The following is a 25,524-nucleotide window of genomic DNA, read 5'->3' on the forward strand; positions in this document are numbered from 1 at the left end:
CCCCGACCCCACAAACCTCGTCTCCTTCTCCACAAGCAAACATTCCCCTCCTCTCCAACTCTGCGCCTACAACTGACTCTGGATCAGCTTCCACACCCAGCTCTTCTCCAGCCGCCAACCCTTCTGCTGACAAACGTAACCCCCAAAAACTGACCTGGGATCAGGATACGGCAACAAAGCTCCAGCAGTTTAAACTCTGCCCCCTTTTCCCTAAAACCCAGCCAACCTGTAGAGTGTCACGGAGTGCTGAAGGCAGGGTGTTGGCGCAGCGCGTGGAGAGAAGTCGCAGTTTCAGTGTCACGTATCCGTCCGCTCGTGAGAAATTTCCTCGTGATTTGCTTGTCGCTGCTAAACACAAAGGTAAGTGCCGAAACAAATAAATTAGCTCACATTTCACACAGCAGTGACGCCCTCGTCTATCCTTAGTTGCGGAAATTTGTTGATGAAGTTACGTTTTTTTCGTCAGTTGAAAGCATTAATCTCATTCCGGGCTAATTGTAGGGTCACGTCACATTTAGGTTGTCATCTTAGAAAAGAAGAACTTTTGGGGGGAAAAAACTTTGTTATTGTGTTTTTCTACACTTAAAGGTTCAAATAAGACGAGTAAATACAACGTAGGCGGAAAAGCAGAGCGTCAGGCGCCTATAACGTCTATTTGGCCGTTTCCATCGAGCCCACCAGTGCCAGGACAACGGGACTGCACGCGCTTATTTGCGTGCGTGTGTCCATCACCTTCTTTGCTATTTTTTTAAGTGCTCAACAGGCTTAATGTACACCAGCTTTTTGTAGATAGGTCCTTGTTTAAATTCATCAGATAAGAGGAAAAACTCAAAGGAATATTTGCGGCATATTTTATCGCACCAATAAGGAGTTGGATTTTTACAAAGCGCACATTATTTTTCCGTTTTCGGTTGTAAGCTTTCCTACTTTAGACTTTTCTAACGTGCTCATACTGTAGGCTGTATACACGGTCTTTTTTTTAACAGGACTGCAAAATGGTATGTGTGACCAGCTGATAAGAGCAGAAGTGACTGTGTGCCCCCAGGACAGAGTGGGACAAGGACACAGGCAGTCAGATTATGTTGCACAGGACATGCATAGCATGCTGCTAATTTATCAAAGCAATCATTTGATCGTCATGGTTTCAGATACAGACTGTGCATGTGCAAAGAAGACTCTGCAAGAGCACAAGGAATTCAGATATGGAGCAAATAAGTTAACTTTCCACCAAAATAAAGCCCCCACAGAACCAAATAACCACAGTGAGGCTGTGAAATGTGTTGTGCAAAGACGTGATGGGAGTGCTGCAGAGCAAATGTACTCTGTGGAAAATGATGATCAACTCTCTCCCAACAGTTCTTCCCTGTTTTTCCAGTGATATAAGCTAGGGGGCAAACATTAGGATAATAGGCTGGTGATATAATAGAAGAGATGGTAAGAAGACAGGACAGAAGCTAAATAAGATGATTTTGTGATGATAATAACTTCACTTATATAGTCAAAGTATTTGCAATGGCGTTTTCTTTCCTTTCTTAGCTGAGACAGACTTGTCTGAACGTCCTCTCCTCCTCATGTAAATTACAAAAGCCTAAAAAGAAAACGGGACCAGCAGTGGAGAGAAAAGGGAGGACGAGGAAGCGCTCTTAGGTGGCACACTTGCTGCTCACCTTTCCTAATTGCATCAGTTCAGTGGCTGACAAACACAAATTTAGAAACTGCAACAAGAAGACATTGATTTTAGATCAGCCATGTGACTGTGACCTTCAGAGCATTTCCTTTCCTTCTCTGGGATAATGTTGGAAGAGAAACAGATGATAGAGGTCTTCCAAAAAATTTTGTTTTGAGCAGCTGCTAGTCAGCACTTGGGAGATTGATGGGTGTAAGAGGAGGTTAAATTATGGAAATGTACGGTCTTTGTTGATCTGCTGAGTATGACTCTACAACATAAAGACTGTTTCTAGCCGCTCACTGTGGTTTCCATGAGTGATTCATGGCTTTAGTATGCTCCACTCCCTCTCTGTGTCCCTCCTCTTCCCCTCTCTTACCCAACCGCACTCTCCCTCATCTTCCTCTCTCCCACTCACTGTCAGCTTAAATCCTACTTCAAAACTTTATGTCATGTGATGTATTTCTTTCCCTTTTTTTTCAGTTTTGTCACTCTTTCATTTTCTTTGCCAGTGCTGATCTCCTCCACCTCATGCCTCTTCCTTCCTTTCTCTGTTGCTTGTTTCTCTTTACTTGTCAATGGAGTCCACACAGTTTTGCAACAACAGAGCCCATTTTGTGGTTGCTGTTTTCAGCTTGCATTTGTGATCACACATTTCGTTTCCAGCCTTTCGTTTCTGGAAAATCATCAAACGCCGGAGTCACAAAGTGAAGGGAGGTTCTGCTCTGTCTTGGGCAAGTAGAGGAAAAGTATTGGTTAAAGCAGGTTCACACTGTGTGCAGTGTGTTTCTTCGAGGACAAAGACTTCCCTGTGGGTGTGTGACTCGTACAGGATGTTTTGCATACTGGAATTCACTGCTTCTAATTTAGGAATAAAAAAATGCCTCTGAAAATAGGCAGCTGGCTTTGTAGTGCATTACATGACCCCAAGCACACCAGTGTCCAGCATTCAAACAGGTGGACGGGGGGTGGGGGGATTGTTAGAAGACAGAAACCAAGTCATACATGCTGTAAACACACACACAGTAGAGGAAGCTCTGATATTAAGACTTAGAGTGTAGTTATAACGTACTGCATGCGTGTGTTTTTCATACACGCGTACTTGTATCACTGATTCATTTTGTACTTTACCCTCATGGCTCAAAACATAGTTAAGCAGCTTAAGCATGATCTGGTGGAACTGGCAGTTGGCTCACATTCAAAGCCGAGGTGCTCACATGTTTGTGTGCTTTGCTCATTTCATTCCCCAAAGATCATCTTCTTGACACTGAATGGTAGCCGAGGAGCGCTCCTTGTGTATTTTGGATCCCTACGATCTTTCCTGCAGTAGCACCAACACAAGGAAAAAATTCTGATCACAAAATGTTCACGTTACTTAAAAATCAGTTTGCAGAAGCTTTACTTGTTAGCAGAAGTCGAAGTGGAACGTAGCTGAAGTTTATTGCGTAACCTCACTTGTAGAAAAGGGAGGAGAAGGAGTGTTGGGCGGAAAAGGGAAGCTCACCATGGGCTCGAGTGTATAGAGTAGAGAGCCTATCTTCAAGGGAATTTGTAAGGGAAGGGATAAACGAGAGAATGCTGGGGAAAGTGCAAGGACGTGACGAAGCGTGTCCAGGAACTGAAGAGTGTAGAGAATAAAGGAGAGGTCTAAACTGACTGGAGGGCACTGGAAGGGTAACAGGAGCTTAAAAAACAGAAGAGCTGTATGAAACAGCAGTGTTTAAACAAACATGCGATTGCTGAACACTTTCTGATGAGGACAGAGAAGATGAAGTGAAAGAAGCAATGGGTGAAAGGACGCAGCAAGAGAGCATGAGACGGAGTGTAAAGCACTCCCGAGGTCAGGAGGGAGAGGGATGCTCCGAGAGCTGACAACAAAACGCGAGGGATAGTTGGAGACAGGCGGGGAGAGCCAGAACAGAAAGCTCTTTATCCTTGGAGCAGAAGAAGCTCCACGGGGAGTTGGTGCCCGCAGTTGTGAATATAGGTTTTTAGTGGTTCTCTGGAAACATTTGTGATTTCCAAGTGGCCTGAAACCATAACTAAATTAGGTCAGAAACAACAGGATGATTAGCCAGTAACTCTTGTAGGTTTTTAAACAAAAATACAATATAGATTGATGTTTCCAGCATTTACAATTTGAAGATCTGCAGCTTTTCTTGTTCTTTTTATACATGAAAAATCTAGTAGTTGTGTAAATGTGAGTTATTCATGAACAATCCGCATATTCTGGCCAAGTTTGAACACTTTACTTACACACCAGGTGGTTTGTTCTTATGTTTCTGCAAGTCATGAACACAATGATTGGGATACACACCTTCATCACTTACTGCCTCGCCCCACCCTACACTAACATTTGCGTTAGAATATGATCTTTCAGTAGGAGCTGGGAGGCGCCACCTTTCTCTCCCCTGCCTGACCTTTCAGCTGCCCTTCTTTTTTTCCATCTTTGTTCTCTCTTACTGTCTTTCTGTCTGCTTTTGCCTTTGTTTCTCCCACCTTTCTCTCTCCCCCGGTGCCTTTCTAACTAGGTAAACCATTCTCCAGTGGTTGTTGGCCTATTTCCAGCAACTGTGCATTCCCCCTGGCTCGCCTTGGGTTGCTGTGGGGAGGCACTGTGATGGAGGCGCTCGTCCTGATCTTCTTTTTCTCCTCTTTGCTGCCAAACTCCGAAATACCACCAGCTGAACAGGGAGACACATTGTTCTTGCTTACATTCTTTATAGTGACCACCATGTCTCCCTTTCACACAAGCAAAAATGCTAGAAGATACCAGATTAATTGACCAATTTAATAATTTTGTATATAAAATGACACGTGAAAAATACAGATTTTCTCACAGACCCATCAGATCATTGGCAGGTGTCTGTTTTTGTCTGTCAGTCCAAAATCCAAAGATAGTCTTTCCCATATCAAGTATGGTGGAGAAAATCAATAATTTCTCATGTTTCTCATGAAATTACAGGAAATAGTAGTTTCATGAAAAACAGAGGGGGGTAAGTGGTAAGCTGTTACTGGTTTCAGGACAGTTTAGACAAGCTAAGTGGGGCATCAAATTTGACAAGTAACTAGGGGTGCACTCAGATCTCCTCTTATGGCAGCCTTTCAGTTCACAGACAAATGCTGCAGGGCATACATGACAGTTTTGCTAAATTTGTGTCCCCCATCTGGTTTGTTTGGTGTAAGGTGGCCGCAAAGCTCAGTCGGAGCCCTCTCTCTTTAATGTTATCTTAACTTTTGTGTCTGGCCTCATGCAAACAACATTCAATCCAAGGCAGTCGTTACTAAACGCTGCTTCTGTTTCTCCCCCATGGATCAACAGCTTTTCTTCTTGTAAATTTCCACCAGGAGCATGATGGAGAATAATCCCAAAAAGAATCTCGTTGCAGTCTTGGGGGAAAAAAAACTAATCCTGTCAAGATCCCAGATCTTTGCAAAAGTCTTATAGTCTATGACTGAAAACTCAGACCAACCCATTGTCTCAGGATGTCAGGGGATGCCAGACTTTTTAAAGGTTTCCAATGTGTGAATGTTTATGCCAAGTGGAAAATCGCTGCCCTGGTTTTTTTCTTTCAGGGGCAGGGGGTTAAGGCGTGTCCTTTCTGAGAGCACATGATACCCCTGCTCCGATATTCCACCTCACACAGCACAAATACCTCAGATAGTGTGTTTAATATGGGTGCCCTTCTCTGGAAATACATTTCTCTATAAACAGTGACACAAGTTTATAGATGTATCTAGGTCGTCTTAGTCTAAGGAGCTTGGAAAGAAAAGCATCTGGACTTCTCCAAGTTTCTTGAAGACATTTCACCTCTCATCTGAGAATCTTCTTCACTTCTAAGGGAACACCATTGCTCCTAGACCTGAGGAAGCTTCTGGGATGACAGGAGAAACGTCTTCAAGAAACTTAAAGAAGTCCAGATGCTTTTCTTCCAAGCTCCTCAGGCAACAGTAGAAATAGCTCAATTGGCCAATGCACAGTTCACCTTTAAAAAAAAGTTGAATTCAGTTGTTTTGTTCTTGTTTTTTCAAACAGAAATAGCTGTGAAGTTTGAGTGCACTTACCATATTCTTGTGGATTTATCCTGTTTATCTGCAAGTGAAAGCTAATTTACAAAGAAGACTTAAAAAAAACTGACAGGAAACTTCAAACACCTGGACAGTCACCATAGCTGTGGCCACACAATATATAATGCATGATGACATTAGAATGTGGTCTATATTCAGGCTATAGAACATTAATGCTTCGGTGCTTTAAGATGGCAGCAGTGCAATGCAGTATGCACGAGAGATGTAATTCTCCTGTTGAGGCTCCATTAGAGCACTTTGTGTCCATCAACATCAGCTCAAGTTTCTGTGTGTGAAAATAAAGCAGGAGGGGCCACTTTGTATCCATTTGAATTTGATCATTTGACTTTGTGTGTGCTTCAAAGGGGACAGATGCATGTCCTGTAAGCGTATCTCTGTGTGTTTAGTCCTTTTACTGCCCCTCAGAAAATACTGTGAGGCTAAATGTTGCATCATGTCTGTTGACTTTGTTGGCTGGTACTAGCCAGAGCCTTGTACTGACTAGAAGTTAATGGTTTCAGTCAACATGCATGCACAAGTGAAACATGAAGTTCTGGATGTTTCAACTAACTAGAGCTTGTGTTTCTGTCCTTATGTAAATCCTGAAGATGTTGAAGATCTGTGTTTTGGTGTTAATGACAAGTAAGTAAAACTCAAGTCTTTTAATATAGTGTGGGGGAAAAAATTGTATCACGTTTTTTTTTCTTTTTCTTTTTCTAAAATGAGAAACTTAAGTTATTTTCATTCATTTGTTAAATCGGAAAGCATGACCAGTTAGCTTCACTTCCTTCTAACAGAGCTTGCAAGTCTCTCTCCTGTCAGAACATTGTACAAATATTTGAGGACTCCTGATAACGTGGTGGGGGGAGAAAATAAACAGCAGAGTTCATGAGTGGCTACAGATATCATCTGGTCACCATTTCAGTCTTGGTTTAATTAGGTTTACAGTAATGCAGTACTGTGTAAAAGTATATGCTTCTTTCTGATTTTCCTTTTTCTTGCACATCAAATTGAAAAACTAGACAAAGACTACCTGGGTAAATACAAAATGCACTTTTTAAATGATGATGTAATTTATTAAGGGAAAAGGGTATTCAAACCTACCTGTGTGAAAAAGTAATTGCCTCAATTATTAAATCATAAATTAAAAAATACTTGATGATTGGAGAAATCATGCAGGAAGTCACAAAAGAAATCAGAACAACAACTAAAGAACTGCAGGCCTCACTTAGTCTTAGTTAAGGTCAGAGTTCATGATTAAACAACAAGAAAAAGATCGAGCAAAAATGGCATCTATTGGAGAGTTCTAAGGAGAAAACCACCGCTGACCAGAAAGAACCCAAAGGTTCTTCTCACATTTACCAAAAAAACTTGATGACCCCCAAAACTTTGCAGAAAATATTCTAAACACCGACGAGATTCTAACAGTCAAACATGGTGGCAGTAGTGTGATGGTCTGGGCTGCTTTCTGCTCTCTACCAGAAAGTCCTGAAGGAGAATGTCCATCCATCAGTTCATGTCCTAAAGCTCAAGAACACTTCAGTTAGATATACCACGTGTCCACCTGTGAATGGCTCAAAATACAACCCCCCCCCCCACACCCACCCACCCAAAAAAAAACAATCTTGAGTGAAAACTGATCGAGATATTTTATTGTGACCTCAAACCAAACTCTTTCACACAGGGTCAAATAGGTCTGGGTAACTTTTCTCCCATGATAAATAAAATCCTTTTTTTTTATTTTTTTTTATTGCATTTTAGTATTCACTTTGATTATATTTGTCTAAAAATAAAATGTTTTATCAGAAACATTTAAGTGTCATTAATATGTTACATTAAAAAAAAACAATAAATGAGGAAGTGGGGGGAAATACATTTTCACAGCACCGTATGTGGAACTAATTTCTGACAGTGTAGTTTCCATTGGTAATGAAGCGAGGCTTCATCAAGTGGAAACTAGAGATGATATTTGGTGAAACGGAGCTTTATTTATCATTTTAAATACGAAAGCTTTAAGGGGTATTTATGAATTGCCACTGAGAGAATTTCATTGCCTGTCTTTGAATGCTGCATGAAATAGTTTAACATCAGCTTCCACTTTCAAGATCTCTTATCAGCAGCACGAGATTGGCTCTGTTTCACTGTTGTGTCTGATCCCTTGCAGTTGTGTCCCTGGTGTTCGCAGAAGAACAGAACGGTAAGTACAGTCCTGGACGTCAGATTCAATAGAGCCTAATGTTTGAAACCTGTCCTCCTGACACTTAGGCATGCCACGATTTAGTAACTCTGATAATACCACTGATGATAACACTACTTAGATGTTTCTGAATGTTTCCCGTGTGTCTGCTTTTAACTGATCCTCTTTATTTCTGTTCCTACAGCGGAAGATGACCCCTTCACCTTTGGTAATTATCTGTAAATTTATTACTGTCTTATGTCAGTTGATTAAAGTAAGAAGATGATGCCTTATATTGATTGTTGCACCCTTATATAAAAGAAGAATGCAATATAAATATTGTTGGGTAAATGTCTATAATATTTATTTACTTGTTGGTGCATCGATTTTTGTCTGACTTTTTTTTTTTTTTTTTACTTCAAGTTGTTGTTGTTGTCCAATGGCTAACATGATGTGTTCGTGCAGACTATCACAGACTGCGTGTCGGAGGCCTCATCCTAGCTGCCGTTCTCTGTCTCATTGGCATCACCATCCTTCTCAGTAAGTGGCAAAATACTCACAGATACATGCATTATACAAATATATGCACAGCTATAAATAGACTCCATCAAAGGCACGCAGTCATCTTTGCTTCTTTTCTCTCACTTCAGGCGGCCACTGCAGGTGCAAGTTCAACCAGAATAAGAGGTGATCTGTCATCGAAATATTTAAAAAACATCTGTGTAACAGGAGTAAACTAACGCTGCGGCCACACCGGAAATGTTTTGCAGCAATGTGCCCACCAGAGACCACAGAAAGTGATCACATTTGACTACAAGTGACTACAGGTTAAATAACCGCTGGCAACATGAAGCGGCCAGGACCTGAGATAAACTTTTCTCACATTTTGTGTGGCACTTCCAGCTAAGCGATTGAAGCAACTGCCAATGAGAGCACAGGATACTCCTGACAACTGGAGCCTCGAATATCTGCAACCAGCCCTCAGTTTCAAAGCAATGCACAAGAAACAAAGCACTTCCAGTGTGGACGGACCTTAATGGCACCGCATATCAAATATTATCTTGCAAGTCATGTTAGGCTTTTGTTTTGTTTTTTTCAACCCCAATTCTTGAATTCTTGCTTCTCTTTGCAGGCGGAGGACAGGAAGCAATGCTCAGCAGATGCTTACCGATCAAGGTAATGCATACATCCTGATTAATAATAATAATAATAATAATAATAATAATAATGGATTGGATTTATATAGTGCTTTTCAAGGCACCCAAAGCGCTTTACAATACCACTATTCATTCACTCTCGCATTCATACACTGGTGGAGGCAAGCTATGGTTGTAGCCACAGCTGCCCTGGGGCAGACTGACAGAAGCGAGGCTGCCATTTCGCGCCATCGGCCCCTCTGGCCAACACCAGTAGGCGGTAGGGTAAAGTGTCTTGCCCAAGGACACAACGACCAGGACAGAGAGCCCAGGGATCGAACCGGCGACCTTCCGGTTACAGATACGCTTCCCAACCCCCTGAGCCACGGTCGCCCCATTGACAACACTCTTTACCTTATTAACTGGTTCACAAACTAAAGGTGCACCAGTCGACCGGCCAGAGACTGTTGTCCAGCATTCTCACCCTGAATCAGTGACTGACTGGTCAGCCTCACGTGTGTCCGATTACAGGCCAGTCCATTTAATGTCCCATTCGGCACAGTGTGCAGGCTCCTCTCAGAGAGCAAAGATAAAGTTCTTCTAAGTGGGGGAACAACCACATAAATGTTTATAACAAAAACACTCATTAGACAGTTAAACTGAGTGAAAAAGAGGAAAAAAGTTTGATGTTCTGTCATGTGATGAAGTTATAAATATTGGAAATGGAATATTTTGTTCCTGTATAGGACACTCTATTTCAGCTTTTTAATGCATACCTATGAGTTGTGTGAAGCCGGATAAACAACTTCTTCTCTTATCAACATATTCACAATTTTATCACCCACTTGGCATCCTGCCTAGATCTCAAGTTATATATACTCGGTCCATCTGCTTCACTGTAGACATCCCCATGTGTCTCTCACACGCACGCACACACTGACACAGAATGGAAAACGCTCATAGTGCTGGACTGAGATGGCACAGACCTCGCTGTTCAACAGGTGCAGGGACTCTGGGAGTCTGGCAGGCAGAGAAGGGAAGGAGAGAGGAAGGCAAAAAGTACTGCTGTTTCATTTAACTTTGCATTTTTTAGCGTTTTTTGTTTTTTTTTAACACAGAAATATTGTTAATTTGTATACTCTGTGTTGGAGCTGTTGATACTGAGGCCAAGCTGTTTTGATTTTAGCAGCTTTAATATAGGACAAACACACAGGTGGCCCATATGGAAAAAAACACTGGGTGTGTATACAGGCAACTCAGCAGGATCCCACAGGGACATACTGCACTGTTAGGCAGTTTCCACTCACAGGCCCACACACTCTTCCTCTTTCTGACGTTCATTCTCAGATGATGAGCAGCATATAACAAAGAGTGGATTTTCTACAAAGAGCCACAAACATTCATCATTTTACATAAAATTATGATTGCTACGTTGTTACGGCCTCACTTGCCATGATGGGGTTGAGCTGGGGGGTGTTTTTTATTTGTTTGTTTTTGAAGTATTTTGCTTCTTCTTTCCTTTTTTTAATGCCTAATAAAAAAAGTCACACTTTTCAGTAGTTACTTCTCTAAATATGTTTACTGCTGTCACAAGATCCCAGTTAAATCTGCAATGTTTTGTCACAGTGTTCTCTAAAGTCTAGAGGTTTAATTTTTTTTTTTAAAAATGCAGTTTGAGTTATATTGCAGATTAAAGCAAAGTCATGCAGACCCTACTAAAGGACCCCGTTTGTGCCTCATGTTGGCAATCATATTTTCAGGAAGAAAGTCAACCATGCTTTCCTTTGTGTGTGTCTCTGTAGGTCGTGCCTGCGACTGCTAGATGTCAGCCAGAACACACCGACTTCCCAAATCTGCAAGCAACAGACACCGCAGAGGATGAGCACTGGGACTCGTGACAACCCACAACACCCTACTGTTGTTTATTTAGAGAGATAAACAAAGAGTAGTCTGTGTGCACCTGATCTGAGGTGTGGCGCTTTCTACCTGAGCTACTGATCTTCAATCCGCCCCTCAACCCATACACCCACGTTCAAAAACATTTATATATATATATATATATATGTATATGTATATGGTTTTGCCACTTTCATTTCAATCAGTTTACCTTTTGTGATACTGCACACTGTGTAAAAATAAAAATGAATAAATCGATATTAACCAGCTGTGATACCCAGCTGCTCACGACAGAAATTGGTCATTGACACACAGGTCTTTTTTTATGTTAGTAGTTTTGAATGTATCTAAGTAAAATAGTAGCACAAACCTATTCCCAAATAAATGTCTCACATTACTCCTCATACCTGTACTGTATGTCTGAGTCAAACATTGATGTAGATGTTAGTCACTTACTGTGGCCGGCCTAACCCTGTGTGCTTTTGTGTGAATTATATGAAATCCATGTATTCATGAGTAATTAGGGTGCTGCTGGGAATTCATCAAAATCTGTTCGTTTCCATGTTTTGCCTTTTGAAAGAGTGTAGTGGATTGCACTGTTCAGAGAGTCATGTTTCTATAAAGAAATGCTGAAACACCTATGTGCTCTTTACTTCTTACTTTTTTACAAAGAGGCTTTTTATGAAGTTTCAAATTAAGGCCTGCTGTACAATACCAGTATACCGAAGGCAGTAATACAGAGACAAAAATGATGTAGTTGTTGAGAGTGAGCTGTGTTGTTTCCAACAATTGAATGAGGCTTAACTGGATACGTTTCTCATTGTACGCTGTGTGTCTGATTTTCTGAAAGATGTTTTAAGGAGTAAAGAATTGGAAAGATTCACCTCATGGGTGTAACAATCTGCAAGCAGTAGGTGTAGTGAAGGTAGATGAATTTAAATACCTTGGGTCAACGTTCTGACGCAACGGACAGTTTACAACACAGGTGGGGAATACAGTGCAGGCAGGGTGAAGTGGGTGGAGATGAGTGTCAGAGGTGGTTTGTGACAGAAAGTGGTAGTGAGACCTGCTATGATGTTTGGATGAAGGCAGGAGGTCGGTCTGGAAGTAGTAGAAGAATGAAGATTTTCACTGGGAGTGAAAAGGATTAGCAAGATAGAAATGATCATATCAGAGCAATTTGGAGAGGAATAGCTGGAAATGTGTAAACGAGGCATAGGGCTGTTGAATATGGAGCGGTCAGGGGGCAGAAAGACCACAAAGATTCATGGATGTAGTGTAGGAGGACATACATGTGACCGGAGGATGCTAGGGACAGGGTGAGATGGGAGCAGATCCCTGTGGCGACCCCTAAAGGGAGCACCCGAGAGAAGAAGTCGACCACTTTTTAAAAGGCTGTGTACCATGTTATGTATCAACTGCTGATTTCCTCATCTGTTGGAAAAATGTAGAAAAGAATTTGAGGTTTAAGTCGCTGTATACAAGGGTGAAAAAGACAACAAAAAAGTATACAATGAACAAAAAATAAATAAAAATGTGTCACTCTGTGTCGTGGGATAAAAAACAGACAACCTTAAAGTGGAAATCCTCACATTACCTATGTTCAGTGAACACAGGGTGCCACTGCATCCACAAAAACAATCCAGAAACTTCCGTAGCTTCTGTCTTTTAAGATGACTTGAGGGGATGTAAAAGCTGGTTACAAAGTGCTGTCTTTTCACTTTTATTGTTTGAAAATAGTTGTGCTGGTTTTTATATCAAAAAGGGAGCTCACATAAAGCATCTTGTGTAAGCGTTAAAGGGGTTTTCAAAGTAAGTAAATGAATAGAAGTATAATGAGTGGCCTTCATAGCCATGTTCTTTCTTCTTTATTAGACATGCTCTGTCGCCATCTAGTGGACAATCTGTTTCCCCCTGCCTGATTAAGGTAGTGAGACCGCATAATGAGCCTTCCAATCATGCGGTGCCCTCGTGTTTACCCGTGAGATACAGACTTAAATACTTGAGTAACAAAACTACATGGTGTGTAAATCTACAGAGAAGAACTCGACATGAGTCGTTCTTTTAATTAACTGTATGACAACTTCAAACCATAAGACCATAATATTTCTCAGTTATTCACATAAAGGGCTGTTTTCCAGTTAACTCGCAGTTTTTGTGAGAGACCGTCACCCCTGATTATGCCCACCGAGCCGACCCATACTATAGGCTCTATAGGTCCTGATTTACATATGTCCAGCCAGCTATTGAGACCGGAAATTAAGCATATTTGCATTCACAAAATAAAAGCGTACTGCGTTGAAGACCGTAAAGAAACAAGACGGAGACACCATTTTGGATGTGGAAATTATACGTGTTTTTGTGGCTATAGATAGGTATTTTCCGGGTTTTATTGTTGATATGTGTTTCGTGTGACCCATATAATCATAAGATTGGTTTGGTTAAATTGTACATGTGTCTGTGGAGGCTGAGGGTAAAAATAAGCTTGTTTTCATTCTATATTGTCTCTTCACCTGTTTCCAGAGCCTACATAGAAAGGCAGGCATCATCTCGTTTCCTAACAACCACCAACTAACGGACTAAAAATTACAAATTTTAAACATGTATGAACCCAAGACTTATCTTAAAGCATCACGTCACTTTAACTCCAACCATAATCCCTACCATGACAAGTCATGACGCACCCACTTTGCCTGGCAACCACCTAACGACGGACTAAAATTACATTACAGCAGGACCTGAGCATCGCAGGGGGACCTTTTGAAGCACATTGTCCTATGCATTTTTCCTAGGTGCGTGTAAATTACATTTATATGTTAACTATAAGACATTTAATTTTGAAAACCATAATCAAATTCAAGTTGTGAAATCGAGTACAGACCCAGCTGTTTTTGTTTGTTTGTTTGTTTTACTTTTGTATTTTCAGTTTTCTCATTATGACCAATATTGATCAAGACCAAAAATACCGCGGCATGAGCAGGTACAAGATAAAATAAAACCGCGAATATGCTCCGCAGCTCTTTTAATTTGAAAGCGGAAGTGTGATATGCAATGCTCGACGAGGGGCTACGCTGACTGTCAAGCGTTTGGAATAGGACTACGACGTGTAGCGGACCGTGTTCAGCTGTAAAATTAAAAAGGGCTTGGTAAGAAAAAGGAAAAAAAAATTAAATATTTTAGAGAAGTAAGCTATACGCGAACCCGGCGCCAAAAAAACAAGGCTGACTTTCTTTTTTGTGTGAAAACCTAGAAGTTGCATTATGGATTCGGGGAAACACCCATGCGCTCCACCAGCGGGATGGTCCAGTGAGAAGTCCTCCATGGGCCAAGCGCCCCCTCCACCCTACCAGGACGACAGTAACCCTGGCCCTGGATATCCACTGCAGGTAACCAGCACATTTAAAGACACATTTTTTAAGACAATCTAAAAAAGAGAGAGAGAGAGAGGTATTTAATCCAATAAAAACGTTAGTTATATTTTCTCTATTTACCTATAGACTGCTAAACAATGTTATCATGTAATCATGACTTTTCCCATCAGTTCGTTCGGTTGTGTTATTATGATATTCATCCTGCTGAGTTGGTTAGCTGCATATATATATATATATATATATATATATATATATATATATATATATATATATATATAATATGGAGAGAGAGAGAGATCTAAAGACGAGGTAAGATGTACTCCTTCTATATTTAACCTCTATCAACAACAGTCTCGTTTTTCCATAAATCACTTATCCAACCCGTTTTCCCACTTCAACCACCTGTTTCGTTTGCAGTGGAAATGAGTTGGTCTTATTTCACCTCTGTGTCCTGCAGGGTTATCCCGGGCAGCCTGCAGGAGTAGGATATGGACAGCCTGCAGGAGTAGGTTATGGACAGCCTGCAGGAGTAGGTTATGGACAGCCTGCAGGGGCAGGATATGGACAGCCTGCAGGGGCAGGATATGGACAGCCAGCTCATCCCATGGGTGGACAGTACCCTGCACCTCAGCAGGGTACTGTCGTGGTCCAGCCCACAGTGTATGTGGCTCAGGGTCCTCTAACTAACCCCGTCAATGACTACTTGGGCTACTCCATCTTCACCATGTTGTGCTGTTGCCTGCCACTTGGAATTGCTGCCCTTATCTTCTCCATCTTGGTGAGTCTCAAAAAAGAAAGTTTTTCATTCTTCATGGACTGTTGCACTGCAATAAATACACATCATAAAGCTGTTTGTTTAAGGAGATGAGATGATACCTAAAGAATTCCAAGAGTTCTAAAATGAAATGAAATAATAAATTAAATTTGTCATTAAGTAATTAAATTTGGGAATAAATAATAATTCTACTAATAATCAAAATAATAAACTCAAAGATTACTAATAGTTCTGGTGGCTTTCTTCCACCACTGATGCTTGTGGTTTCATTTATAATGTATTTTGGGAGACCTGGCTACATCAAGTCCACACCAGCACCAATTCAGTTGACTGTAACACTGCATCAACTCAGTACCTTGGATAATCTGTGTTGACTTGCTGTTAGATGTTGGGGTCTGTTGAAAAGCCACAGCAAGAATTTACATTTTAAAATAATTTTATGGTGCACTCCAGGACAGGAACCATGAAGTAATTGATTAAAAAGTGGAATATTTAAAGATATGTTTAATTAAACAAATTGAAATGTTAATTAATTAATGATAAATTTAATGTATTCATTTATTATTTACGCAGTTTTTTTTATTTAGCCCACATTTAGCACATTTAGCCCTCCATAGTTTTAAAACATTCAGTATAAAGTTCATTGAGGTATTAAAGTAAACCATGCTGTTCAGAACAACATCTAACACCCACATGTTACTGCGTGGGAACCAGATTAGAGAACATGCTTAGGTTACCAGAAGGTGTAAAAATTTGTGCAGAGAAAAGGAGAAGTGAAAGATGCAAAGATGTGCAATAACTGTGTGACAAGAATTCACATGGAAATCAAAAAGACTAGGGGAATAAGTAAAGATGCCATATCCAATGTGGCACGAGAGATGAGAGCGAGATGTTTAAAAACAAAACAAAAAATATTGTACCCACAGTCTTGAGGAGGGGAGGATGGGTATTGCTTTTTACTTCCATCTGGAACGAATGGCTTTTTAAATGGTTGGTTTTGGACTTGATTGACCTGAATGTCTTTGCAGAGGGCAGGGAGAAGAGTAAGTAGTGGCTGCATTGGGTGTGGCCATCATAAAACAGCTGGCTGTCTTTTCGAGTCAGCAGGTGTGACTTTCACAGAGACAGAGAGAGAGTAGAGTAGATAACCATTGTGGGAAAACTCAGCAGTAAGAACACGCTGGTGGTGAAACGCTCTGCAGTGCAAGGGTTTCACTTGCATTTGAAAGAAGGCAGCTGTAATTACCGGCGTAATTGAATATAGACCCACATAATTTCCTCTGAGGCACACAGTGAGCAGCAAAGAGGCGTTGTCCTGTAAAAGAGATCATCAGCAACAACCATCCCAGTTATTCAGGGACTAAATCCACCACAATAAGTGAATGCAATATTTACAGGCACGTCCTGCTGTAATCGTTGTTGCTGCTGACGTTGGGCTCTTTGTATTCTGGTAGAGTCGAGATTCTGGCTCCAAGACATAACTGTAGATTTGAAAAATTGTCATTTGCAATTAAGAGCAATTAAAAGAAAGTAGGTCTTTACTGAGGGGCTTTAAAGGGACAGAAAAAGAATTTCCGTAGGCTGCAAATAAAAGGGGTCTCAAAGTGAATCCAATGTGGAAGTTGCATTCTTTATACCAGCCAGCAGGGGGCAATTCTTATGTTTGTGGTAACAAATATTGTTAAACAGGAATATATGGGGAAAACAGTCTACGGCTCCCTTTATCCATGGTCTCAGTAAAGCCTTTTCTGATGAGTTTATGGTCCCTGGTTTTAAGTGGTATTGAAAACAATATGATGATTATTTTGTAAAATATGGTCATTATTAGTGTCAAGAAGGGCTATAAAGCAGGATGTGCTTAAAGCCATTGCTTTATAGCTGTACTAGAACAAATCTTAGTTTTAGTAACTGTTCAAAGTTACAACAATTAGTCCAGGAATACAAATATGGAGGTGAAAATGAGCAGAACAGCCCTCTTTAATGCCTTTTTTAACACGGTCTCATTAGAGTGCTACTGCATGCACGTTGTCTCTGGAAGTTGTGGTAGTTGATTCTTACAGGATGGAAAAGACACCCTTGCTTCCTCCATGTTTGTAGTTAAAGGCCAAAAATAACCTTACATTTTACTGCATTCGCAGAGACTCCTGCAGAGTATCACTTTTAAATAAAGGTGACTTCTGAAGCTTTAATGTAAATGTTTTTGCCATAGTGACTTGCAATGCACTTCTATGTGACTGTGCACAATGTTTTATATTATGTTTATTTTTTCATCAGTATTCAGAAGCCTACAGAAACACAAAGTGTGCATATTGCCCTGCATTTTCTGTTGTTTTTTTTTTAGCCTTTCTTGAGACAAAGAAAATGACAGATGAAATAACAGAGTCATTAAGCTTTTAAGCTTTTCTAAATTTCCTGTGCTAGGTTTTGTTAAAGTTATGGCTGAGACTACACATGTCATGCTGTGCTAATTATAACTCGCGACACATACCTTCCAAAGCAGCAGATGCTTCCGAGCTGTTATTTTTAAAATGTTACACATGTATCTTTCAGTATTTACATTGTGATTGTCCACAGTTTCCCACAGTTGCTGTTGTGAACCTAATTAGAATAAAACTAAAACATATTTTTTACCATTACATAACATTGTAGGATTATTGCTTAAAAATAAATAAATACAATTTTTAAAAAGGCATCTATATTGACCAGTGCGGATTAAATATGAAAAAAATTAGCATCAAATGCTGGGATACGACAAAGGCACGATAAGATCAACAAACTCTATTCACTAAGTTTATGCTTTAAGGCAGAAGATTTAAAATTAATCACTCAAGGCTTATTTCGGCCTCTTTTAGCATTTAATAATAATAATAATGGGTTGCATTTCTATAGCGCTTTTCGGGACCCCTCAAAGCGCTTTACAATACCACTATTCATTCACTCTCACATTCATAAAGGGCACTTATGTAAGGTTGATGATTTGTTGCTCTCCCGAATCATGCATAGACACACTTTCAGTTCGTGCTGGAAGAACATGAACTCCTCGATGTCTCCCTCTCTGTCTTCCTCGTCTCTCCTGCAGGTTCACGCATCCTGGCCCTTGTTTTGTCTGTGCCTACACAAAGTTGGCATTATAGCAGCCCCACCTCTTTCCATTACTATATCACAGCCGCTGGGTCTAACACTTTGTCTGGTGTTGTCTTGTAGAAACAGTATCTCTGTGTTGGGGCTGGTCATTTTGGTCTACATTAGACATAATAATGCAGTTCTTCTCATAGACACTGGCTCTTTTGTCAAGCTGAGGAATTTCAGATTGTTGGTGATCACGCGGTCATGAGGATCTCATCATTTTGGCAATATGGAGAATGCCCACTGATTTATTTTTGTTTTTAATCTGCCTCTGTGTAATCTGTGAATCTCTTAGCTTCAGTACTGACAAATCATTGAAACAGCAGTAAAACCAATTTTATGGCATTTACAGCAGCATGTGCCTGAAGACATGGTACACTTACTGTATGTCTTCAACCTGGCACCACCTGCCACACCACATGTGTGAGGTGACAGACACTGAGAGGTGCACAACCAGCGGAATAAAGACCAAAGGTTTTGGTGCACGCTGCTGTTTGTGAAAGCAACAACGCCAGTTGCAACAGGGGCTTAACAGCTTGTGGCTTGTTGTTATGAACAATTTGAGGTAACGGTGATTCGTGTTTGTTTCCATTCTTTCTAATGGAAAAGTTCCGGGTTTTTCTTCCTTTTCTGTGAGCTTTTCTGAATTAATTGCTTTATGACAAAATACTGTGGAGCTTTCAGTAGCACTACATGCCCCCGGGCTTTCCAAAAATCCCCACTTTTGTCGCAATCAGGCTCGAGCAGTCAGTTACCTCAGCTCCTCTTGCTGACCTTAAAATGTGGCATACATTTTAGTTTGTGTCACATTAAAATGTGATACAAATTTATTTTTGGTCTAACATGGCATTTCTTGTTACTGAACTGTCATGTTACGTATTGAAATCAAAGTGGAGACAGTTTTGTGTTTAACCACGGAGCTACAGAGAGCAACATAAAGGCAAACACTGGTCATTGGCTGTAATGTCAGGTGCTCTGTAGCATCTGATTGAGGTAAATTTAAATATTAAAGTGTAAAATGTTTGATCAACACTAAAGAAAATTAGATTTGATTCTGTAAAAGGATCTTCATGTAAAACTGTCTGTAGTCACCAAAACCGATAAAGCCAAAGTAAATATTTGTTCCGACAGGACTTTACTCAGATCAGTGTGACCAACTACCTGATAGCAACAAGAAGCTGTTTTTTTTGTTTGGTTGTTTTGTTTTTTTACATTATATTTTTTTTTCTAAAGAGAAATAACCACTTTTCTATCTGAACATTACATTAAACTTACTTGAAAATGTTATTTGACAGATGTGAATGGCGTCTTTTCTACGTTCACTCGGTTAAATGAAATAACAGTTGATGACAGGAGAACTGTAGAAAGATGTGAAAAAGATCTAATGAGAGATTATTTTGTTTTCACCATGATAAGTGGTTAGCAAGACATTGATTAGAGCTGTGCAGTGAGGTAAGAATTCATCACTGAGTGTACTGAATCCGGTTTTAACCCTTTCCTTTCTGATGTCTAAAACTTTTGGCATATTTGACTGTAAAAAGTTTATTTATTTAAAGTCATCGCTAACAAATCTAAAAGCAGGGCAACAGAGCAGTGCGAAAAGCACATACAATTGTCACTTAAGTAGACGCACAGGTATTTGTGTAGCACCTATTTTTGTGCAGTGTTATCTGAACCTTCACCTGCCACTTAGTTATAATAATAAAATAATTATGATAATGCAGGTAAATACAATCTTTATTTCAAGTTAAATTGCAAATGTAATGAAGAAAAAAACAATTGGGTTTTTAAAAGTTCAATTTGAGATTTTGTCGTGGTCCTGAGTTGACTCACTGGTTTTGAATACTGTTATCTTATGTTTTAGATTAATTCTTAAGATTTTCTTGTTCTTAGGGTTTGATTTCTGTTTTGTATTTTTAGCTCCTGTTCTGTGTCTCTGTGCCTGTCCTGGTCCCACATCTGTGTTCCCTCCCTGTTGCTGTGTCTGATGTCTTTGTGTTAAGTTTTCGTGTCTTGCGTTTGGTCTGCGTTGCTTCCTGTGTCTTGTTAGCTCTGATTTATTCCTGCTGTGTTATCACCTGTTCCCTATCCTCTCGTTGTCAGTCTGTGTATTTAAGCCTTGCGATTCTCTCTGTCTGTGTCACATCTTTAACGTCATCCACACCTTCTCCGTGTTGTGTCTCATCCCTCTGTGTTCTGGTGAAGTTCTGGTTCCCAGTTCCACTCTCCTAGTCTATGCTTCCTAGTTTTAGTTTCCTGAGTCTAGTTAGTTCATGTTTGAGGTTCTTGTTTTGTTTTTGTAAAGTTTACTTCTTACAAAGAGTGTTTTAGCAAATAACGCAACTGTTAGCTTCCTGTTTCTGAGTACATTTAGGTCCACATCCTGCCCGCAGACAGATTTGTGATTTGGCAGATAATGAAAAACCCCAAGTTCTACTGTGGCGGCGTAGTGTGGGAAACAGAATCACTTTAGAGCTATGCCCAAATGCTATAGCTACAAAACAAGCCCAAATCATCACTCCACACCTCTGTGCTTGACAGTTGGTATGAGCTGTTTGTGTTGATATGCCACATTTGGTTTTCCCCAAACATGGCACTGTGCATTATGACCGTAACAACCATCTCTACTTTGTGCTTGTCCATCCAAAAGACATTTTTCCAGGAGTCTTGTGAAAATTCCAAACCTAAGCTTTGTTGCTATCTTATTTTTAGAGAGGAAAGACTCTTTTTGGCAACCCTTCCATACAAGCTGTGCTTCTTCTAATTGTACTGTCATTGGCTCTTGAATTTTCTTCTTATTATTATTATTGTTGTTGTTGTTGTTGTTGTTGTTGTTGTTGTATTATTAGTTTTTAATTTCTTTGAGTATTGAACAGTCTGACCTTTGGCCAAAAGGCTGTGAAAACGTTTTTTCCCATGACTCCATATATATCACAAGTATGTACGTGTTGGTACGTGTTTAACATAGAAATATGCTTCTGAGTTTCAACCACAAATACATAAAACTGTTAAAGAGCAAAATGTCACTCAACCCCCCTGCTGTTAGCCTTACCACAAGATTCGGATGGCTCACAGAGGTGAGTGACATTTTGTGTGGTTAAGATGTGTTGAGGATGTTGTACATGTTCCAGGAAATCTCTAAACTGTTGGTAAACTGTAGGTTGAAAAGACAGAGACAGAACAAGAACATCTGAACAATATTAACTCACTGAATAAGCTAGCTAAACTACTCTTTGCCCGTCACTTTGCTTTCATTTCATTGTGGCAAAACTATGCAGACTTTTTTATCAGCTGCGTTCAGCTGTGCTTGCTGCAATGTTACCAAATCCCATGCAGAAAGAAGACGAAGAAGCAGCACGGGCAGACACACTGATAACCCTCCATTGAGACGGCACACAGATTATACTGTCTAACCTACAACAAGGCAAGCTAGTCAGAAGGAAAGGAGAGCCGTGCTTTCAAAGAGCACTTTCTCGATTTTGGGACACTAGTGCATTAGTCTGTATAAGGCTGCCCTTTCTACAAACCAGTTTGGGCTGTGTTTTTATCAGATTAGTTTGTTTCCCTTGGGCCTGCTGTTCTGTTGAATGGACTGTCTAATCCTGTTAGCCAAGCTCCTTCCTACAAATAATTCAGCTGTAATATCACCATAAGAATATATTTTAATGTTTTATTCCTTGGCTTTTGTAGGAATTTTCCCCCCCTAATTGGCAGCAGAGATGACTCTGTGGTTCTTAAATGTTTGTAGGAAAACAGCCCTTTGCTTTCTTGTGTACAACCTCACTTGATGAGGTTGTGCTCGATTGCTAGTTGTAAGAGTCACTGAATGCAATGTGATGTTGTTTTTGTATGTTGTGGCCCCTATTAGTCTTCAAGGCTTCAAGGTACTTTTTAAACTAATGGATTAGACAAACATTAAGCAGATGTCTCCTCAGCATTTTTAGTGGGAGCTCAAAATAAAGATGGAGGATAGGTGTGGTCCAGTCTAAGTACTGAATAAAGTATGCTAACAACAGCTGGTCTGTTGTTTCTTATTTTATTAAAAGTCCTGTGGTTTCCCACGTTGTCCCAACATGTCAGTTTAAGTTTTCATGTGGCCTAAAAGGTTTTGTTTTTTTTAATGGAGTAAATATTGGATTAAAACTCTTGGTAAACTTCTATTTAAGAGATAAAACGATGGGAGTGCTTCATATTGCCTCAGTAAATATTCTGCAGTGTGGCTCTTAAACAGCAATTGCTCGCAAATTACAGTTTACCCATAAGTAGTAATCATCACATAGAGTTCCTTCTCAGTGTGTGCATATCACCGTCATGGGCCATTTGTTCCACAGTCTCAACAGTCAGCTTGTTTTCCGTAAGTTAAACGTTCTTGCCACACCTCTAACAACATAACAGTTGGTACAGTAATTTAGAGTGTTCTGTGCCATGATTGTGTTTGTGAAGAGTTACTGCTAAGCTTTTGTGTTTCTGAAAGTGCATGCATCAGTTCCTCAATACTCCGTTTTCAAATTTTCCAAAGTGAAAAATAATCTTTGTTTACATCATCATTAAGAGGGAACAGGATGCAGGATGAGATGAGATGGCTGATGAGAAAAAATGAACTTGATGCATGTCCACTACAGAGTAATGCAGAGTGCAGAATCATAGGATGCCAACAATACTTGACAAAAGGGTTTGTACTAAACTGGAGAACCCAAAAATCCAACAAAGGATGTAACTAGAAACGTACATATGAGACACAATTTCTTTAGGCAAGGTAAATCTGAGGCACATTAGGAGGAGCAACGGGCAATTTGAAAGGAGGAAGAGGAAGGTGGGACTCACAGGAAACCAATGGGGAATGAGATATGGGAAAACATCACGACGGTTAGAAGAGACAATTGACTGTGAAAGTAAAACAGGAACCAAGCAAGCAATGCCACACAGCAATAGAAATCCCCACAGTAAACATGATGATAGAGGCAGGGTCACACGCACTAACACAAATCCAAATTAGGGAACACAGAGGGACACAACCAGTTCTTACCAGGATACTAAAGCCAAAATGTAACCAAAAACTCCAAATAGGGAAATGAAAACCTGAACCAGAACTCAGAACAGCAATACACATCCTTTCCTATCAGCCTACCTCTCTGACATGTCTTCCCAATGTGTTGTTTGTGTAAGTTTGGTCAGAAGGTTCCTTTGTAAGTGTGCATGCGCCATTAGCGTGCTGCCTGCTGTAACCTATAATTTCCTTCGGGATTAATAAAGTATTCTGATTCTGATAATCAAGCAGGAAAACTTGGTTTGGAATTCTTACTGAGATAATGTAAAACGTCCTGGCTTGCGTGGCTATGCTACTTCTCATTCTTTTTATTATGTAATTTAATAATTTTCTTTACATTATGAATGTTGACGGTTGTAGAATGTCTCAATGTTCAAACTGCTGGAAAACATTACATCTTCCACACGTTTCCATTTTCAGAAGATCAGAGTATATGCTTTCTGGGTTTTTAAGCTCTAAACAAGTATCATCCTGTGTAGTGGAGGTCCAACAACCAAGAGCAGCAACAACAACCAAATTGCTTTGTTTTTCTTCCTTATCACTTTCAGACTCGGGAATCCAACCACGTTGGCGATCGGATGTCAGCGGAGCGGAGCAGCAGGACAGCCAGGACACTGAACCATGTGGCTTTGGGACTCGGTATTGCTGGCCTGATCCTCACAATTGTTTATGTGGCAGTTGTGATAAATGCCGTTGGCAAATACTGATTTAACATTTTTTCTATATTGCCTCTTCATGCTCAGAAACAGGTTATGTGATCATATCAGGAACATTATTGGCTTTCAGGATGACGTTTTATTGGAAACTTTTTAAATTTGTGGCCCCTAATGTGCTGAAAAATCTTTGACGTTAACCCTATAATGGCATTTGTATCATATTTGCCCTCTTTCTCATCAACATAATCAATACCTTCCATAATTTTAAAATGTTATGGACAAAACTCTTTTTTAAAAGAGTCTAAATTTAACATTGTTGTTAACAAAAAATTGTCAAAAACGCCCAATGTATCAAATGTGATACAAAGAAAATATCTCATAAATATCTCATAAACAACATAATATAGCACAGAAAATGTGGATTTGGTTATAAGGGTTATTAAACATCTCAGTTCCAAAACAATTTGAATTTTTTCTGGTTATTTTTTGATGGGTTGGGTCTTACAGAGTTAATCAAATTATTATCAACAGTGATTGGCAATTTATTGTTATGATCTTGCTGAATACATCCAAATCACTGCAACCCATTACTCTTCAGCAGTGTGAAGACTAGCATCTATTGCCAAAGATTCATATTTACTAATCAGTTATTTTGCTTATGATTTGCTTTTGTATGTTATCACGCATCTATCGTCACATTTTTGACATGTATGGGGTTTTGTTTCTCAATTTTGATGCCTTATGAATGAGAGTTTATTGTGCTGTCATTACACAAGCAGAATTCATGCCATACAAAGTTTATGTTTCATGATTAAATGGCAAATGATTATCACAACTTTAGGTTGTGAGATTAAAGTTTGACTTTGAGTTTTGTGAAAGTATTAAAAGGCTAAAATGTTTACGAACATTAAAATTCCTCACTGATGGAGACATGTGTTTTGTCCATGTTGAAAAACAGTGGAAGACTGAAGTCTGTTGATCATCAGTTTTGCAATCTTAAACAGGATGTCATAGACTGTTTAGAGGAGTGCAAAGCTTCTCACGAAATCAGCAGTAAAGTAGAAACAGCTGAGGCATTATGAGGAGCAGTTCAGTCGGGCTCCAATTCGCTCTGTATTCAAACTTGTGTAGGTATCGCTGGTGTTCTGTTGCGCTCTGTGTTTTCTTTGTAGCCAATGCTTAAGACTGTATACCAAATTTCTTTATAAATAAAGTTGAAGTATGTCATGAGAAAAATGTTTGTGTTGTTTAATTGGATGAGTTTTATCAGACCAGTTTCAGAGCCTTCCCATAGAAACCTTGGGAACACAACTGTGGAATAAGTGAGTTTGCAGCTTAACTGTTGAATACATTATTTTACAGGTGTACAGGTGCATTTTAAAGAAAACTGTTTCTGTTAATACACAACTACAAAATTATTCCATTAAAAAAACAAAATGATTTGAGTGGATATTATTAGCTCCCCCACCCCCCTAGAAACCATAACACAAACCAGCGATGGGTTTTATTTTCCAATGTACACACGGTATAAAAACCTCAAGGGTCTGAGTGTCATTTGAGAAAGCATCGTGCCACAACAAGTTTAGACTTGAGCGGGGCCTGCACTT

At 39.9% G+C, this 25,524-nt stretch overlaps 2 protein-coding genes across 4 annotated transcripts; both read left to right on the forward strand.

Annotated features, from left to right (window-relative positions):
* Positions 1 to 9: 9 nt before the first annotated feature.
* On the forward strand, positions 10 to 11,581 carry fxyd3 (FXYD domain containing ion transport regulator 3). Of its 2 annotated transcripts, none has more exons than XM_026183786.2 (8): positions 10 to 360; positions 6,343 to 6,376; positions 7,899 to 7,931; positions 8,116 to 8,139; positions 8,376 to 8,450; positions 8,561 to 8,597; positions 9,043 to 9,086; positions 10,849 to 11,581. In XM_026183786.2, exons 2-8 carry the CDS (start codon positions 6,343 to 6,345, stop codon positions 10,866 to 10,868), a joined length of 267 nt encoding a protein of 88 aa, XP_026039571.1. In that variant the 5' UTR covers positions 10 to 360; the 3' UTR covers positions 10,869 to 11,581. The 2 variants fall into 2 exon arrangements, 1 of the variants encoding a protein (XP_026039571.1); XR_013912229.1 differs by having other exon boundaries at positions 197 to 360; positions 8,681 to 9,086.
* A 1,653-nt stretch (positions 11,582 to 13,234) lies between these two features.
* LOC113031585 (uncharacterized) lies at positions 13,235 to 25,153 on the forward strand. Of its 2 annotated transcripts, XM_080308263.1 has the most exons (6): positions 13,235 to 13,317; positions 13,675 to 13,734; positions 13,960 to 14,088; positions 14,193 to 14,328; positions 14,771 to 15,091; positions 23,810 to 25,153. In XM_080308263.1, the coding sequence occupies exons 4-6, from the start codon at positions 14,203 to 14,205 to the stop codon at positions 23,966 to 23,968; spliced, it is 606 nt and encodes a 201-aa protein (XP_080164389.1). In that variant the 5' UTR covers positions 13,235 to 13,317; positions 13,675 to 13,734; positions 13,960 to 14,088; positions 14,193 to 14,202; the 3' UTR covers positions 23,969 to 25,153. The 2 variants fall into 2 exon arrangements, with proteins under 2 accessions (XP_080164389.1, XP_026039569.1); XM_026183784.2 differs by lacking the exon at positions 13,235 to 13,317 and having other exon boundaries at positions 13,669 to 13,734.
* Positions 25,154 to 25,524: the final 371 nt, after the last annotated feature.

Source organism: Astatotilapia calliptera, chromosome 11, assembly GCF_964374335.1.
Source record: "Astatotilapia calliptera chromosome 11, fAstCal68.1, whole genome shotgun sequence".
Taxonomy (NCBI): domain Eukaryota; kingdom Metazoa; phylum Chordata; class Actinopteri; order Cichliformes; family Cichlidae; genus Astatotilapia; species Astatotilapia calliptera.

Bases quoted from the DNA above. Each gene is read 5' to 3' on its own strand.
- fxyd3 (XM_026183786.2), top strand. From the start codon at position 6,343: ATGTTGAAGATCTGTGTTTTGGTGTTAATGACAA. The intron at 8,140-8,375 runs GTAATTATCTGT...GTGTTCGTGCAG, and splicing joins AGATGACCCCTTCACCTTTG to ACTATCACAGACTGCGTGTC. The intron at 9,087-10,848 runs GTAATGCATACA...GTGTCTCTGTAG, and splicing joins GCAGATGCTTACCGATCAAG to GTCGTGCCTGCGACTGCTAG.
- LOC113031585 (XM_080308263.1), top strand. From the start codon at position 14,203: ATGGATTCGGGGAAACACCCATGCGCTCCACCAGCGGGATGGTCCAGT. The intron at 14,329-14,770 runs GTAACCAGCACA...TGTGTCCTGCAG, and splicing joins GCCCTGGATATCCACTGCAG to GGTTATCCCGGGCAGCCTGC. The intron at 15,092-23,809 runs GTGAGTCTCAAA...TATCACTTTCAG, and splicing joins CCCTTATCTTCTCCATCTTG to ACTCGGGAATCCAACCACGT.